Source organism: Rhyacophila brunnea, unplaced genomic scaffold (assembly GCF_057557595.1).
Source record: "Rhyacophila brunnea isolate RB1 unplaced genomic scaffold, BYU_Rbru_1.0 scaffold_18, whole genome shotgun sequence".
Classification (NCBI taxonomy): Eukaryota; Metazoa; Arthropoda; class Insecta; order Trichoptera; family Rhyacophilidae; genus Rhyacophila; species Rhyacophila brunnea.
Window position 1 is genome coordinate 34,018,553 of NW_028232837.1, and position 17,171 is coordinate 34,035,723.

At 29.9% G+C, this 17,171-nt stretch overlaps 1 protein-coding gene across 1 annotated transcript in view; it reads right to left on the reverse strand.

The window, feature by feature from the left end:
* Nucleotides 1–2,060: 2,060 nt before the first annotated feature.
* Nucleotides 2,061–17,171, reverse strand: part of LOC147073460 (neuropeptide SIFamide receptor-like) — a 334,521-nt gene continuing 319,410 nt past the window's right edge. The window contains exon 3 of the mRNA XM_085945363.1: nt 2,061–3,545. Coding sequence (XP_085801489.1) covers nt 2,774–3,545 — 772 coding nt within the window. The 3' untranslated portion in view covers nt 2,061–2,773. The remainder of the gene's footprint in view (nt 3,546–17,171) is intronic.

Here is a 17,171-nt window from a genome sequence, read left to right on the forward strand (position 1 = left end):
CTATGCCTTCATTATGAAAATATATAAATATTATTAATATATCTACTGAGTGTATTTTTTGTGGTATTACTAAAAATATTTAATAAAAAAACGTCGATTTATATTATATTATAAAATGCTTTTTATAATTATATTAAAAATTAGAATCAGATATTCATCTTTCGAAAATAACTTCAGATATAATGCTAGTGGAGAGTTGAAAAAATCCGTTAGTATTTTTTTTTTTAAATGAAAAGTTAATTATAAATAACTTAGCTAATACTGTGTTTCAGTTTTGATTTTTTCATTTTGTTTTTTTAATAAAAAGTTTTATTCTGTTTTCTGTATACTCTCTATAAACTATTTCACATTTATGAATATATTTGTTTTGTGTTAATTTGTGTTTTGTGCAAGTAACAGCAAATAGGCTACCGCCACGCAGCGACATTGAAATTTATTAATTTATAAATTGAGTTCTACAGTAAAATCAATTATTTTAATATAAAATAAAATTAGAAAACACAAACAATATATATGTAAATCATTAACAAATAATAGTTTGATGTTATATAAAATAACATAACATAATATTATAATATATATGTGTAGATTATGCGTATGGTGTATATCAATTATTAAATCTGAAATCATTTTTAAATGTATTTTTTCATGTCTAAAATAATTAAAAGTCATAATTAAAATTAAAATTACACGTGTTTCAATTCTGTTTTAATGATTAATATTTATTGTTATTTTTATGTTTAAAATCATTATTTTTTTTAACAGAATGGATGTTTTTCTTTGTTCATTATGTGTTTTAACTCATGAGCTTCATAATATAATTAATCCATTTCATTTTCTACCGTTTATTTCTACATTTATTTTATATTATAATATTACCACCATGTTTTCTTTGCCAATCAACAATTGATTTATTGAAATGTTTAACCACTGTAATATCGTTATTAAGTTTAAAAATCATTAAAAAATCTATTTGTTTTTGCGAAACTATAAAAGTCAATTTATTTCGGAATATTGAAGATATTCGAAAGTCGAATATATTTTTAATTATATCACACCAAATGCTCTTTATTTAATTATGGAATAAAATAAAATTTAATTTAGATAATTTATAAAGAAATGATTTTTGAGATCATTATGATTTATATAAGTAGGACATTATATTGTATTATATATATAAAACTATTTTTGTGTATGACACATAATTAAGTAATCAATTATCACAACGTAACTGCATAGTCAATGGAAAAAGATTATTTATATAGTATTACATATTTTATTTTTTTAAATATAATGTGTTTTATATAGCATGCGAAAATACACCTATAATATATTAATATGATAAATGTTTTAATTTGTATCGTTAATGACTGAAAAAAGATTGTTCAAATGAGGCTATTCAAATAAAGCAGTAATATAAGATTTCTAGAAATTTACGAATGCATTTTTTATTTATTTTAAATATTTCTGTAGACACACATATAACCAAATGAAATTGTATCAGTTGAAAAAAGATATATATATGTCAGTCTACAAATTTAATGTCAAACATTTTAGTTAGCTAGTAATAATTATATAAATACTAGTAGATATTATTATCTTAGGCCTAATTATATGAAAATAAAAAATACGTCATACTAATAAGCAGATATATGAAAAATAGTATGGTCCTTGTAAAGGTACAATGTTATTTCATTATAAAAACAAATTAAATAAAGTTATAAAATCAATCGAATTAAACTGAATATAAAACAATATTTATAAACAATAATATTAAATTGAAAGTTCTTTCTATAAAATATATAGATGGATAATTTTAATTATCACCATTATATGTAAAAATTAAAGTGTTGATAATGAAAATAATACATATTTTTATATAATACAATCTATTAAAAATTAAGTTATCTAATAATATTTCATATGTGCGTTAATGCTTAGCAATAATTAATACAGTTTTATTATTATTAATGCATTACAAAAAATATTTTATTGTATAAATTGTATTTATTATAAATAGTGTTTAATTATATTAACATATTTATTATCTTTATTTTTTTCGAAATATAAATTGGATCTTTAATTAAATTGATAAATTTCAAAAACGTACTGATTATTACAATGTTTTTTTTGACGCGTTAATTAGAAATATTTGAATATTGAATTTTTTCGTAATTTTGTTTATGTAAAATTAAAAGGGAATTGGTTAAATACCGGAAGCAAAAATTTCAACAATATTTACATTGAAATGAAAAAAAAATAGAAAAAAAACCATTTATGATACAAAAGACTTTATTTATTTAGGCAGATTATTTTTTTGTCGGAATAACCATTATACAGAAGCATTGCATGACCACAACAACAAGCTTTCAAAGAGCAAAGCTGAAAATTTCGAGTTCAAATTTTTGTTTCCGCATTTTTACCTACAACAAGTAACCCTATATATTTTATTTTCATTACGTATAATACATTACTACTGTTGTATTTTTTGTGTAGGTATACAGTGATATACTATCACGATCGTGGAGTTCCACTAACGCGTGCAATAACGCATTCAGACTGTGGCGTCTGCTATGTCGTGCGAATTACTCCTCCTGTCGTGTACACGCTATAAAAGCAACTCGGCCGGACATCAAACCCCGGACGGGGACCGAGTCACCGAACTACGCAACGTGGTGCGACCGGACGACGAACATCATCAGAATATGATGACACAAGTTCGCATAATTACGAACTGAATAAAGATTACACCAAAGACTACCACCTTCCAAACCTAGACTCCGGTGTTATTGTATATGAAAGAGACAGCTGTTCCATCTTGCCCTGGAGGAGATCGCCTACTCATTGATGTGTTGTTGTTGTGATGGTAGTGTGAAGACTTCCTCATGGACGTGCTGGATGACATCAACGCAACTGTTTCGTAATACCTTAATCGTCCACAGCATTTTCTACTTTTAATTATAGCCATGAATCCTCGTCTGTATTTTTTGTTGAAAAATGCATACAGTATTGGATTGATGCATGAATTGGAGGCACCCAGCCATTGAGCTATCGGTGTTGCAATTGGCAAAATTTCTTCTTCCCAAATTTCAATTTCTCCTCCGAATTTTATCCTTGCAAAGATGACATACAATGGCAACCAGGATAAAACGAAAAGAATAACCACAGCAACCAACATCTTGACAACTTTAACTTTTGACTTTTGCTGCATTCTTTCCATCTGAGCATCTTTTGTGTCAGAAGGAATATGCCTCTTCCATACTTTGATCCAGATCAGAATATAGCACATTGAGATCAAGATCATTGGCAGAATATAACAGAATAAAAAGTTGGCAATGAGGAAATAAAGTGGTCCATTTAGGTGGTCGGGCCAGACTTCTAGGCAGAGTTTTGTGTCTGGAGAATCTTGGAAGATGACGACCAGGTCAAAGTAGAGAGCCCAAGGGATGGTGGTGGTGAGTGCAATCACCCAGATGACGAAAATCATCAAACGGGCTCGGCGTTTGGTGATTTGGCATTTCAGAGGCCACCATATTGCCAAAAACCTGAAACAAAAGAGATAAAACATATAAGTAATCAGGTAATTAAAATAATCAATCATATAATATATAAAAAATACACATATATGTCTCATAAAAGTTATTATCACTTCATGTTGGGTTGAAAAATTTTTTAAACGTACATAATATATTTCTAAAGATAGTGTATAAACGAAATATTAATAACAATAATCCATAACCCTTCAAATAAATTACAATAATATAAGTCTTGAAAAATAAAATGATGTAATTTGTAAGCTCATTCTAAATAAAATGATAGTTTTAAAATAATATAGAGAATGTTGTGTGTTTAAATTTTAGTTATAGGTATTATATAAATAATGATTATTAATAATCTAACTAGTATACCTATTGAGCTATAAGTTAAGACGAGATCGCATTTTATTGGTCCTAAGTTTCATTTAATGAAATTAAAATGTATATTACAATCGATGTCTTTTCTATTTCATTTTTTTCATCTCTTGCAGGTTTTATGTCGGAGCAAATAAATGTAACAGGTAAGCGAGCTCTTAATAATCATATTATAAAATGCAGTCTGACAGTTAGGATAAATAGGTAATTGAATAATATAAATGACAAACAAACGACAATAATATAAACTTGATATTTCAATAAAATAATCAATAGAATTTTCATTTATTCATATTGCAATGGCATTGTATAAATTATGCACTTTACTCTTAATGTTTTCGTTTTGATAAACCGCGATGCATTATTATAAATCAAAGCATATCAAAAATTATTCTGCTTCGAATGACATCTCATAACTTGACGTAGCCCCATTTTGCAATGGCATACGTCATACCATGTTACGTCAAAGCTCTCCGTTGAAGGCACTCGAAAATATTACGTCAAGATTGAAATCGAGAGTGGTATTGTCAGTGATTTAAGATTTACGACACGATTCTCAAGATCGATGATTCGCAAGTCACTGGCAATGTGCTTTTTGTTTGAAGAATCTTTTAAACAGTCAATACATACCGGTTAATAATATATTATAGTAATTGGGTTCTTAAGCCAATATTAATTATTTCACGCATTTTGATTTATTGTGTATGTAAGCAAGTACGTTAAATCATTATATATTTTAATGTATTTCTTAAGTAGGTACTATATTGTATAATATATTTTCTTCACTCAAAAAGAAACGTGTAATCACAGGTTCAATATTCTTATATAGATTAAAAATCAGTGAAATATCATTAACAATACATTTTTCTTAGTACTTTTACAGAAACATATTTCATCAGTACTTTTATTTTATTAATTTTAATTTGGTGGTATTGGAAAAAGGCGAAAATACAGGTGTATCAGACATCAAAACATATTAAGTAGCAACGAAAATAGCCAATAACATGGATCCATTGACGTCCCGTGGGGTAGGCAGATTGAGCGTCGCTTGGGGGCGGCAGTTACTCGAAGGGTGGCAAATCGAGGAAAATCATTTGGAATATATAGAAATAGTTACATAAACTTAGTAATAATAAAAATATCTTTCCATTAAAACAATCAGCTCACTGGTTTTATCGGGTTCACGATATCTAATTTACTTCCACTGCCCTTCAACGTAACGTTCTTGGTGACCAGAAACCAGATACCACACTTGCGATTAGTCTCATATTTTGTTGGTAATGTATCCATACAACACATTTCTTAGATATTGGACTCATGAAAGGATGATAAAAATAATGTTTAAAAAAATGAGGCGGCATTTTGGCGCTGCCTAGGGGCGGCATTTTATCTAGGGACGTCACTGCATGGATCTTATATTTCTTATTATATTATCCTCAAACGGAGGTCGGACACAATCATGGAGATCTTCGCTATATCGACTGCTACTAGCGCATCTATTCTATACAAAAGACTGCTATCGGCAGTTATCGAGGGTAGATTATCACATGTTCATTTTGAGGTATTATAATTGTTACAATAAGTTAGCCGTCTAAACAGTCAAAACTGCTCGATCGCTCTAAAATTTAGCACAGCCAAGAGAGGTGCTTTTAAAACATAGCACTTATTGTAACAGTTACAACTAAATTATTGTACAAATTATAATACTTTGATACAAAATATAAAAAACTACCCTCGATAGCGGCCGATAGCAGTCTTGTGTATAGAATAGATGCGCGGAAGTAGTTCGTAAGAGCTGTACCGACTCGTATTAATCACAAAGCTTCTTAAAATGCGGCGTCGCTCTCTGCTAAGTTTACCATTGATCTTTCCTTGGATGACGGGAATACTGTACTTTTATTCTCCTATAATGTGGTCGAAGATTTTTCCTATTCAATTCAGAACGTCAAAATGTATCATCCGGTCATTCAGAGAAATTTTGAGGATGCGTCTATACAGCCTCATATTGAAAGCGTCAACTCTCCGTGACATCTTCTGATTTAGCGAGAAGCCTCAAATCTAGGTTAATGTCACGATTTTTAAGAAGGTGGCTAATTTTGAGAAAGGCATTTCTTGCTATCTCAATGAAAATTTTTACTTCCAAGGACAAGGACCCATTTATCATTGACCCATATTCCTAAATATTTCACATATACCTACATCATGGATAATTACATAATTAAAAATATTTAAATGAACGTGATTGAATATACTGTCCTAAGTTATATTTTAGTGAGAAATTCAAACTGCTTAGTTAAATATAAATTGAAGACAGTCATATTCAATAAGAAATCTTCTTCTTCTATTGAAGGTGTGCGATAAAATTCTTTAAGAAAAACTGGTTGAGATTCGAACTAAAATCTTTCACATTCCGGACAATGATTCTTTTATATCAAACTATCGATCCAGCAATCATTCTTACGAATAAGAGAAAAATACTCTGTCAATTGAGGTATTAAAAAGCATATAAGTATGTATTTTAAATAAAAATAATTCTAAATTCTTATTTTTAAATACTAATTAATACTATTCGGTCTTGTGAGAAAGTGCAAGGACTCAAATTCATATTATTATTATTTATATTGCATTAATTTAATTTACAAAGTTGGTAACTATTCATTGTAGAACCTGACAGATGTGAGTTTAAGTTCCATTAGACAATTTTTGTGTAAGATTTTTTTATAAGGAATGACTGACGTTATTTTTAAATAGTTATGTTCCTGAATTACAATAATAATTAATTTTCGTGGTATTATTTACTAGTATTGTAACTGAATTTAGACGATTTAACTACAATGTGACGTCATATTTTTAACTCGGCGTTTTAAAAATAATATTTAGATTACTGCATATTGATACGTAAATTAAAAATCAATAAATACTCTAATCAAAAAATGCCATTAAAAACGGTTTTGAACAACGCTTGTATAAAAACGAACCATAAGACGTGAGCATGACAAAGCATTTGGCACGCTTATATTATCTCCGCAAGATACGTTAGAGTAAGATAGAGTTTATACGGCTAAATTAAATATTTTTCAAAAACGTCGCCGGAAAATATTAATTTGAATAATTACATTCATTTAAACACTGCGAGCACGTGCTACTGAAATTGTGTCGCTGAGTTTCAAACCCCGCTATAACACTTTTTCATTGTGTTGAGAAAATCAACAAAAAATTTTTGAACTAAAAAGGTTTTTGAATGTTTCAGTAGTGTTATAGCGGGATTTGATAGGCACATTGATTTTGTTTCATAAATGACAGTTAATCGTAGCGGATTTTGAAAGAGGCGATACAATTTTCATGTAGAGATTTTAATAAGGAATCCAACGATATATATATATATCTTAATTATTTCAAAAAAGTGTTATAGGGGGTTTTGAAACTCAGCGACACAATTTATTGTTTTTCTGTTAATTATAAAGTTTGTCGTAATTATTTTTAGATAATTTAGTAGAAAATATGTTTAACTATGTTGTGTTTAAATTTGGTAGCCATACTGAGAAGCAACATGATGGTATAACGTTTCATAGTTAAGTTAATAATAATAAAGTTGAGGTTCTACCGTGCGTTATACGCAAGAAACACGGTTTTATTTTGTTGAACAATGGCAACTCTCTTTATATTATTACTCTGAGGTTATGAGCAATAAATGTTTTCAATGTAAATAAACAAAATTTAATATAGAATGTTTATTATCAATTCAGTTATGTTTCCCAATCTTTATGATTAAATCCTTCAGAATAAAATGACCTAAGTTTATATTATTTGTGTAGTTAATTTATAGTTTGCCTTTAATAAATAATAGTAAAACTGAAGGACGCGCTTTTTGTGAATCGAAGAAAATAATGAAAAAGTCGAAAAACAGCCATAAAACTTGACCGATTAATGTAAAGATGTCAATGTTAAACTTTTGTGGAGAAAAAACACGTTTTATATTTTATCCATAGAAAGTTTTCAATTATGTATCGTAAATCATACGCATGTTTTATTTTCATACATTTTTTAATTAAAATAATATGCAAATATTCGTTTCCACTCCATGTTATTGTATTGATGATATAATAAAATATTTCCTAATTTATTTATAAGGAAATTGTTCATATATACCAGTACCTATATAATAATATTGAATATTATACATCATTATTTGAAAACATCTCATGTATCTAGAAAAAAATCACTTTAGAAAAAAATTCGATACCCGACTGGATTTGAACCTGTATATGCTGAATTCGCGCCAGTATGCTTTTCCAATTAAGCTACGGGCATCTTAGTAAATTACGACGATTTTAACTTGTAGTTGTTATATGATATGTTTATCGAATTGCGTTATAATGTTGGCTATCGGTTTTAGTAAATTAAATTAAGGTAGGTGTCAATTAATTCCTTAATCAGTAACCGACGTCGCGGATTACCACATTATTTAGTTTTTATAAGGTACCTACTTAGACCTTTTTAATAATTTAATAAACTATTTTTTTCAACGAATAAGACACAAGATGTGAGAATGTAACATTCTATATATTGAATATACATAATTTGAAAATATCTCATGTATATACACACTAGAAAAACTCATTTTGTAGAACCCACACCCACGATGGCCGCGCGGCTTAAGCGTTGGCCTATAGCGTCGTGGGTCCCAGGTTCGAATCCTGGGTCTGGCAAGTACACATAAATTGTTTTTCAGTTTATGTATGAGTCAGAGTTTGGACCTAATACGTTGAGAAAGTGGCTGACATCCATTTCTCATAAAAACAAAAATCTGTTCCCATATGATCCTATTAGGATCGGAAATGGTCGAAAGAAGAAAGAAAAAGAAAAAAATACGACTCCCGACGGGACTTGAACCTATTTAAATTAAATTTCATTGTCGACGTCAATAATGATTGATTTAATTATAACAATCTACCATGATTCACACAAATAATCTTCCATGGTATACTCATACAATTGTTACAATACAAATGAGTTATTCGCATTTTATATTATAATATTTAAAATAACTTAAAATGTAATACTATACATTATATCTATATGTTACGCCGAATGTGCGAAATTGACTATTACATGAAATGGGCAAAATTTTGCCTAAATCATGAAAAATGCAAGCCCGTTCCCTTATTCATGAATTAGATAAATTATCTGCCGAGTGCGTGAATTCGCCAAGGTATGGAATTCTTAAACTGTCAACGTGACAGTAGAAAAAGTAAATTTTATACGGATGGTTTTATTAGTTATAATTGAACATAATATAATATTATTATTAGGTTAGGTTAGGTTTTGTAATTCTGAATTCAACTGAATGTCCATTTTGAGGTTAGCTAATAAGTGTCAACAAACTATCAAATCATACTATCACAAACAAATAATCAACCATTGCACGATCGATACCCAAGCACGAATCAAATCGCGAAAATACGTTTTAATAAAATTCTTCCGTTATCATATTATAGTTCTAGATTTTTTTGGGCATAGTAAATTGATATGCATGGCACTGTAGTTATTGATTGGTATATTTTTCAATGACATTTGACACATTTGGTTAGTTTGATTAGTTGCAAAAAACACCACCGGAGCGCGACCATCTATTTTGACCAATGCATCAGTGTTGCCAAGTCAAAATTTGAAATAAAAATTTCAAAAAATTTCGGCACGGGCCGCAGATTCCTAAATTTTCGAATATGGCTAGTTTTTTTCCCGGCTGGTGGGAATTTTGTGAAATGAAGAAATAGATTTCAGAAAATATCAGTAGATTCAGTATATTGTCAAAAATATCAAAAAATATCAGTAGATCTACTGAAATTTCAGTAGACATGGCAACACTGCAATGCATGATCATTTGACACATTTGGTTTAGTTGCAAAAAACACCACCGTAGCGCTACTATCTAATTTTCCCAATGCATGAACTATGCAGAAAAATTATTGCCGAATTCAAGCACTTGGCAAATATTTTATCTAATTCATGAATAAGGCAACGGGCTTGCATTTTTCATGATTTAGGCAAAATTTTGCCTATTTCATGTAATAGTCAATTTTGCACATTCGGCGTAACATAAAGAAAATATTCAGGTTTTTACATATTATCACCATGGATATCTAAGATTTATAACGCAACTACTATGTTGTACGTGTTGTATTTAATAACACAATGTTATAGGTAATCAATATTTTTAATCGCTATGCTATGTATTTTTCCATATCGTTAAGTTAAAAAAATAGCAATTGGTGGTCAGGTATATCTTGTTTATTAAATATTATTTATTGCAAGCTTGTCCACTATGACTAGTGTTAATATAATAATATTATAAATTATATCACCACGGATAATAATAATTATTATTTTATATTTTTCTGACACCTATTACTGTGATCTATGTGCCAACAGTAGCATAAAATTAAGAATTGGAGCACATGTATTTTTAATGATTACGTTTATCCATGAGTGCCTAATAACTTATATTGGGTTCTAACCTCCAAGATTGGGTAAAATAAATTAATGGCACTTGAATAATTTCTCATGTGATCAAATCTGTTTATACTAAAATATATACCTACTCAGATAGGTACTTACTTTGTTTTTAAGCCTTGGTTCTAATTTATACCTGTTTCTTAAAATCATTGATATGATGAAACAAAAATAAATAATTACCGATTTTAATAAACGATTTGTGAGAATGTACTAAATACCTACTTACTATTTGAATGATATAAATCTATATCTTCTACTAATTAATATAATTAAAGTTTTTGTCTTTCCGTTTCTGTTTATTAGGCTATAACTAAAATACTACTGAACTAACATTAATGAAACGTACACAACTTTTCGACTATAATGATTGGTAACAATGTAGATATTAGAGTTTCATATTTTTTGATCCGCATACAAGCTTTTCACAAAAAACTTTTTGTTAATGTTATTATCAATCAGAAATTTTATCTACAGATTTCTCTTGTTCGGTTGATTTTTGCCAAGAATTAAAAAAAGTAGCCGTCGTCGATTTATTTTTCGAGATACTTGACTTTGAAAATTCTATTATTTGGAAAACTAAATAGATAAAAAAAAAGAAATAAAATGAACGCGCAAGCTTGTTAAATATCATAAATTACTAAGCTAATAAGATATAATAAAATTTATAGAGATAAATTCACATATTTAATATAATATAACTACAGTTGAACCTCGATTATTAGGAATAATTGGGGATGAAGATAGTCCGGATAAAGAAAAATCCGGAAAATCGAAAAAAAATCATAATTGACAGGGAAAGATAAGTACCTATATTCAGTATGAATAATTTTTATTTGTCTTTTAATGATAATACGACACGTGTTTCTTTTTGATGACATATCGGTGATATTGAAAATAATCTGAATAATCGAAAATTCGGATAATCGAGGTCCGGATAATCGAAGTTCTACTGTACTGCTTATAAATATGAGTACGTATATATTATGCTCTACGTGGTGATGTACGAATCAGAGACGTGAACCCGGATAATTGGCCCACATTGCAAGTGTTATAGGTAATAGCGGGCGATAACACAATTGATGTTAAAAATTTAACTGTGGGATAACAAAGCTTTGGGAATCATTATAGATAAACCGGTTATATCAGTTGAAGGGATAACCTATATAGAAAAAAGGAGCCCGCGGACAAAGTTAGATATGGGAGGGACGCAACTGGATGCGATGGAGATAAATAATATGATAGGCCATGTCCAATAGTGAACGCGAAGAAGAAGAATTAGTATTTGATAACGTCACTATTCGCAGACGAACTTTAATTTGGTTCCAACACTTCCAACGATGTATCATAGGCACAATGAATAATAATAAAAATTTAAACAAATAGGCACTCTTTTAAGTTAAATATGTCAATTTTTCAAATTTTAAATAAATTCACTTTGTAATATATATATATATTTAAATCATTTCTTCGTGATATTTTTTTTGCTTAAAAAATATATTTTTGAAATCGGTTTGTGTCTTGACTCATCATTGAAATAAAATTTTAATGACGTACCTACTTAATAAGTACTCATTTCTGAATAATGACGTATGTACTTGCCTAATAGTTCATTATATTAATGTCCTGAACAAAACCAGGCAAAAATACGGGGAATATAATTTTATATGGGGGCGGTCCGAAATATTATTTTATTATTAATCGAATAAAAATACATTTTTGATAGAATAGCTAAACGTTTCGTTTTTTTAGTAAGTACTATCAACTATATATAAAATGTTTATATTTATTTATCAAATATTAAGAGTTATCACACCCATGGACCTCGTTTTGTGGTGGCATTTGTTATTATCATTGATAATATTATTAACAAGGAATAAGTAGTGAAGTTGAGATCAACAGTTTTGAGAGTAATACTATAAAGAAAGTGTGTGTTATTCAGCTATATGAAGTCGTGTTTCTTGCGTATGACGCACAGTTGAACCTCAATATTCTTAAATTAATTATAAAACGTTATCCCATCATGTTGTTTCTCAGTACGGCTACCAAATTTAAACACAACCTAGTTAACCACATTTTATTCTAAATTAACTAAACATAATCACCTCTAACTTTATATTTAACATAAAAACAATAAATGTCAGCAATATGTACGTGCTCGCAGTTTTTGAATAAATTGAGTCATTCAAACCAATATTTACCAGCGACGTTTACAAAAAATATTTAACTCAGCCGTAGAAATTCTATCTTATTGCATATTGCAAAGAATATAAGCATGCCGAATGCTTTCTAACTCGCACTCATGTTTTTTAGTCGGTATCATTAACATGCATACTAATGGAAAAGTAAAAAGGCTCTTGTAAACAATCCTGGTCATATATTATAATATTATCTGGGTAGGTTCATAAAATTTCATTCATTCAAAGATACCTAAGCATATAAATTTATATGAATGAACTCTACTTTATTGGACTATGGGTCATTAATTGAAATCTGCACGCATATGCAGCTGTCTGCATATTGTAGTAAATCTTCTTCTTCTTCCACGGCGCTACATCCCGGGGTGGGATTTGGCCTCCTCCACAACCGCTCTCCACTCATTCCGGTCTCTCGCCACACTTCTCCAGTTACCGGGTCTTCCTATATGAAGCCAGTCCACTTCTACGACGTCAGCCCATCTCCTTCTTGGACTCTTCCGTTGGGGTAGCCACTTCGTCATGATCCTTGGCGCTCTAACTTCAGGCATTCTCTCCACATGTCCCGCCCATCGTAGTCTTTGGGACTTACAGTATCTTATAATTGTTTGCTGTTCTATCAGCTCTTCTAACTCGTGGTTCATTTTTATTCTGTAGTTCCCATTTTCCAACGTGGGTCCAAAGATTTTGCGCTCGAAGACAGCTAATTTGTTTTCCTCGTTTTGAGTTAAGCACCAAGTCTCACAGCCATAAGTGACCACTGGCCTTATAATTGTTTTATAAATTAAAAGTTTATATTGTAGTAAATACTTAACATATTATTTTAGCGATATTTGAAAAGTGACCTCTACCTACATTGAAATAAAGGTAGTCCTTGCAAAATAGCATCCACATTCATTTTGTATGTGACATATTATCCTGGTATAAAGTCAATGGTTTATATTAGATGTTTAATGTAATTTCTTCTGTAAATTACGTCAGAATAATTTATTAGGTTTTGTTCGTTTTTTATAAACATTTTTTACGCACACATGTTACCGTAATAATTAAATCAAGTAATAATATTATTATTATGCCTTAGTTAGTAATAACCAGTTATATCTAACCAAAGAAATATAAAAAAATATCATTGGCGAAACACGAAGGCAGTTTTTCTGCAATGAAATTTTCAAAGTTAAACAAGCACACCTCTTTTGAACAGGTTATTATTGAAAACATGTTAATCAATTTATTTTGATTATTAGGAAACTATGGTTAATTGGTCATATAGCTTTGATATGACAATATTATTTAACACGGTGTTTTATTATTAGAAATTTGGCTTCCTTGAAACAAAAGCCATAACATCTGCTCTACGCACATAGAAGAATTCTTCTTGGGTTCTTATTCGTCGATGGGCGGTTAGTCCGTAATTTTTATCCCTCACAATCTTACAGCCAGCCAGCTTAGTCTGATTAGCTCTGACCCTTTTGATCATATATGTTCTCTATTTTGAAACTAAGTACCTTACACTATCGAGATTCATTTCTAGTGATAAGTGTGGTTTATAGTTATCAAATGTGATACTACCTACCTGAACTGAACTATACTTTTGGCAAGATCATCTGGTTATTTGGTCGAGCGAGTCATCTTATCTCGTGTACGGTTTGAAGTATCCTTTGTGATTGATGATTAATCTCTGTGAACTCTGAATACGTACTAAAACCGGAAGTGTTTCGATTTTTATAAATAAATAAAGTACATAGCATTTTTAAACCTATAACCTACCAATTGCTGAGACAACTTTATAAAGTCTGCGGACCGATTATATTCGTTTGCAAAATTTACTTTATCTTTTGACTATCACTGACTGAAGTTTGGACATACTTTAAAAGGAATAAGACTTAACCTACGAGTTCAAAAACATTAAAATTTAACCTGCCGACCTGCGACATAACTATTTTAAAGTGTGCCACAAATCACAGAACGAAATTATATAATTTTCAACACGCGAATAAGTTAAGTAAAATTCAAATTTCTTAGAATTGAAATATTACACGTTTGCTTCAAGATTTAAATAAAACATTGGATTTATTGTAGAATTAAAATATAATTATTATGTGATGTGTAGTAATATAATATGAGCCTTGTTTTTGTCATAAATCATAATATTCAAGGAGTTTATAGTTTTTATTTAAAAAAAATATGTTAAAAAGTTATCATCAGCCGGGTTCGACCCGCTGCTCGACGAAGGCTAGTAATTGTATATTCAAAGTATGTGATCACATACCGGAGGTCAAAAACCTTTTCTTCGTGGAGGGTGCAATACAAAATTTGAAAATCATTATGTGCATATTTTTTCTCCGTTTAAAAGCACGATAACTACGAAATACGCAGTGTCATTCAGAATTTGACAATATTTATTATATATATATATATGAAATAACAAAGTAAAATTGAACTGAAGGCGACTTTTGACTGCACAAAGAATAAATTTAGAAGTGAAGTATAAGAAAATATTACTATTTAAATGAAATCTAGCATTTTTCATATAAATGACCTTTTTCTTACATCGCCTGATATATTTTAAGCGACAAGAATTGACAGCACTAGCGAGGACGCATATATTAGTCAGACACTAAATATAATTTTACAAAATAGATCCTATCCTCTGTTAGTAATGGGAAGCCATCATTATTACCCACTGGTGGATGATGATCTTCCAATAGTATTTCCGACTCAAGTTATTCGCCGTCACGTACTTCAGCTGAAATTGGGGTTTAAGGGAAGCCTTGAGTATCAAAATAATATGAATGCATTTGAAAACGAAACGTGTGAAAAAAAAATTTAATGGTGAAACCACCATTTTTGTTGTCCGGAGGCTAGTAAATAACTCCTGACACTTCACACCAAACGTAGGGCCCGTGATATAAGACCAAGTGTGGTGCGGGGGGGGGGGTTTAGAGGGTCCATGTTTGTGTTGTCTGGAGGCTAGGGGAGATATTTATTGATACTTTTATCCCGCCATTAACAACTAAGTTTAATATTAAGTATGTAATTATGTGTTTGTGTTTTTTTATAATCTTCTAGACCTTGTCTAGATAAATAAGTTCGGCGGGGTACAAATTGTGTTTGAAAAAATGTTGTATTATTATTAACCACTCTACCCTTGTAAAGAAACTTTAACTTGATCTGCATAATGGCACGGTTAATTTTACAGCACCTCGTGGCTTGACCCAACTCGGGAGGTTACACTTAATTTAAAATATAATAATGAGAAACTTGTTATAAAATTTTTAAATGATTTAAGTACTAAGAGTTTTATCAATGGTTATCTAAAAATATATATTATTAAACAGTTGAAGGATAATTGAATAATTATATTTTATGTATTTTACGTCGAAATATTTTTTTATATAGTTATAGTAAAGCCTTACGATAATTATTTGGCAATAAAAAAACAAGAAAATTCATGGCCATTTTGTAGTAGTAGGTATTATTGCATCAATGAAAATTTTCTTTGAATAATGTTGCAAATATAATGGTAACTAATAAAATTAATTTTGCTTAAATTAAAATACTCCAAACATGGCGCTAGATTTTTGCATATTTTTAATTTTTACTAAGATACATGTATTTTCGTTCCCCGGCCGTTGCGTATTTATTATGTTCTCATGATTTATAGCAGTGTTTTTTAAGGTTCGAATTAGCATATTTTTTATTAACTTTTTTTGTTGTATGGAACGCGTATGAAAAAAATATAATGGGCAGTAGCTCTTGAGCCAAGCAATATATTTTTACTATTCTTGGTCAAGTAGGAACGAGAGAATAAATTGCTGGTTTAGTTGGAGACAGAACGAGCAAGATTTCCGTAGCTCTTTTTTTAAATATCAAAGCTTTACTAAAAACAAAACAATATTGACCGTGCGTATACAACGAAAATAATCTAACTAACTACGAGATTCGATTGGGTAGGAACGTTAAAATACAATATATTTATTTTATATTAAAAATCAAACTGGAAAATTTATTTAATTTTTTTAGTGTTCTAGAGTCTAAATTTCTTTTTATGTTTAAAACTAATCTATATTATTTTATTAATATGCGATTAAACGACATAGAAATATATTTTTTTAAAATTATTTAATTATTAATTATTGCAGTCATGACAACAATATTATGCGTAGGGCGGCTCTCGTGGTGCAGTGGGTAAGGCGTTGGCCTTCCACCCGAGAGTTCTGGGTTCGATTCCCGGTCATGACAAAAACATTTATGTGTTTTTCTCAAAGCTTGGGTGTTTGTGATTGTTCAAAATTACTAACAACCACCTTGTACGAAAAAGCAAGGACATGGTTATTAATAATTCTAAAAAAAAAAACATACACCTCTCCATGCCTAGCTGTGCGACTCTTAGCCTTTGGACATCTCTCGTGTTGAGGGTCCACGTCTCGCAGCCATAAGTGAGCACGGGTAGCACACATTGGTCGAACACCCTACGCTTAAGACACAATGGTAGGTCACTTTTGAAGATACTATTAAGACGTCCGAAAGACACAATGCAGTATGAACAAAA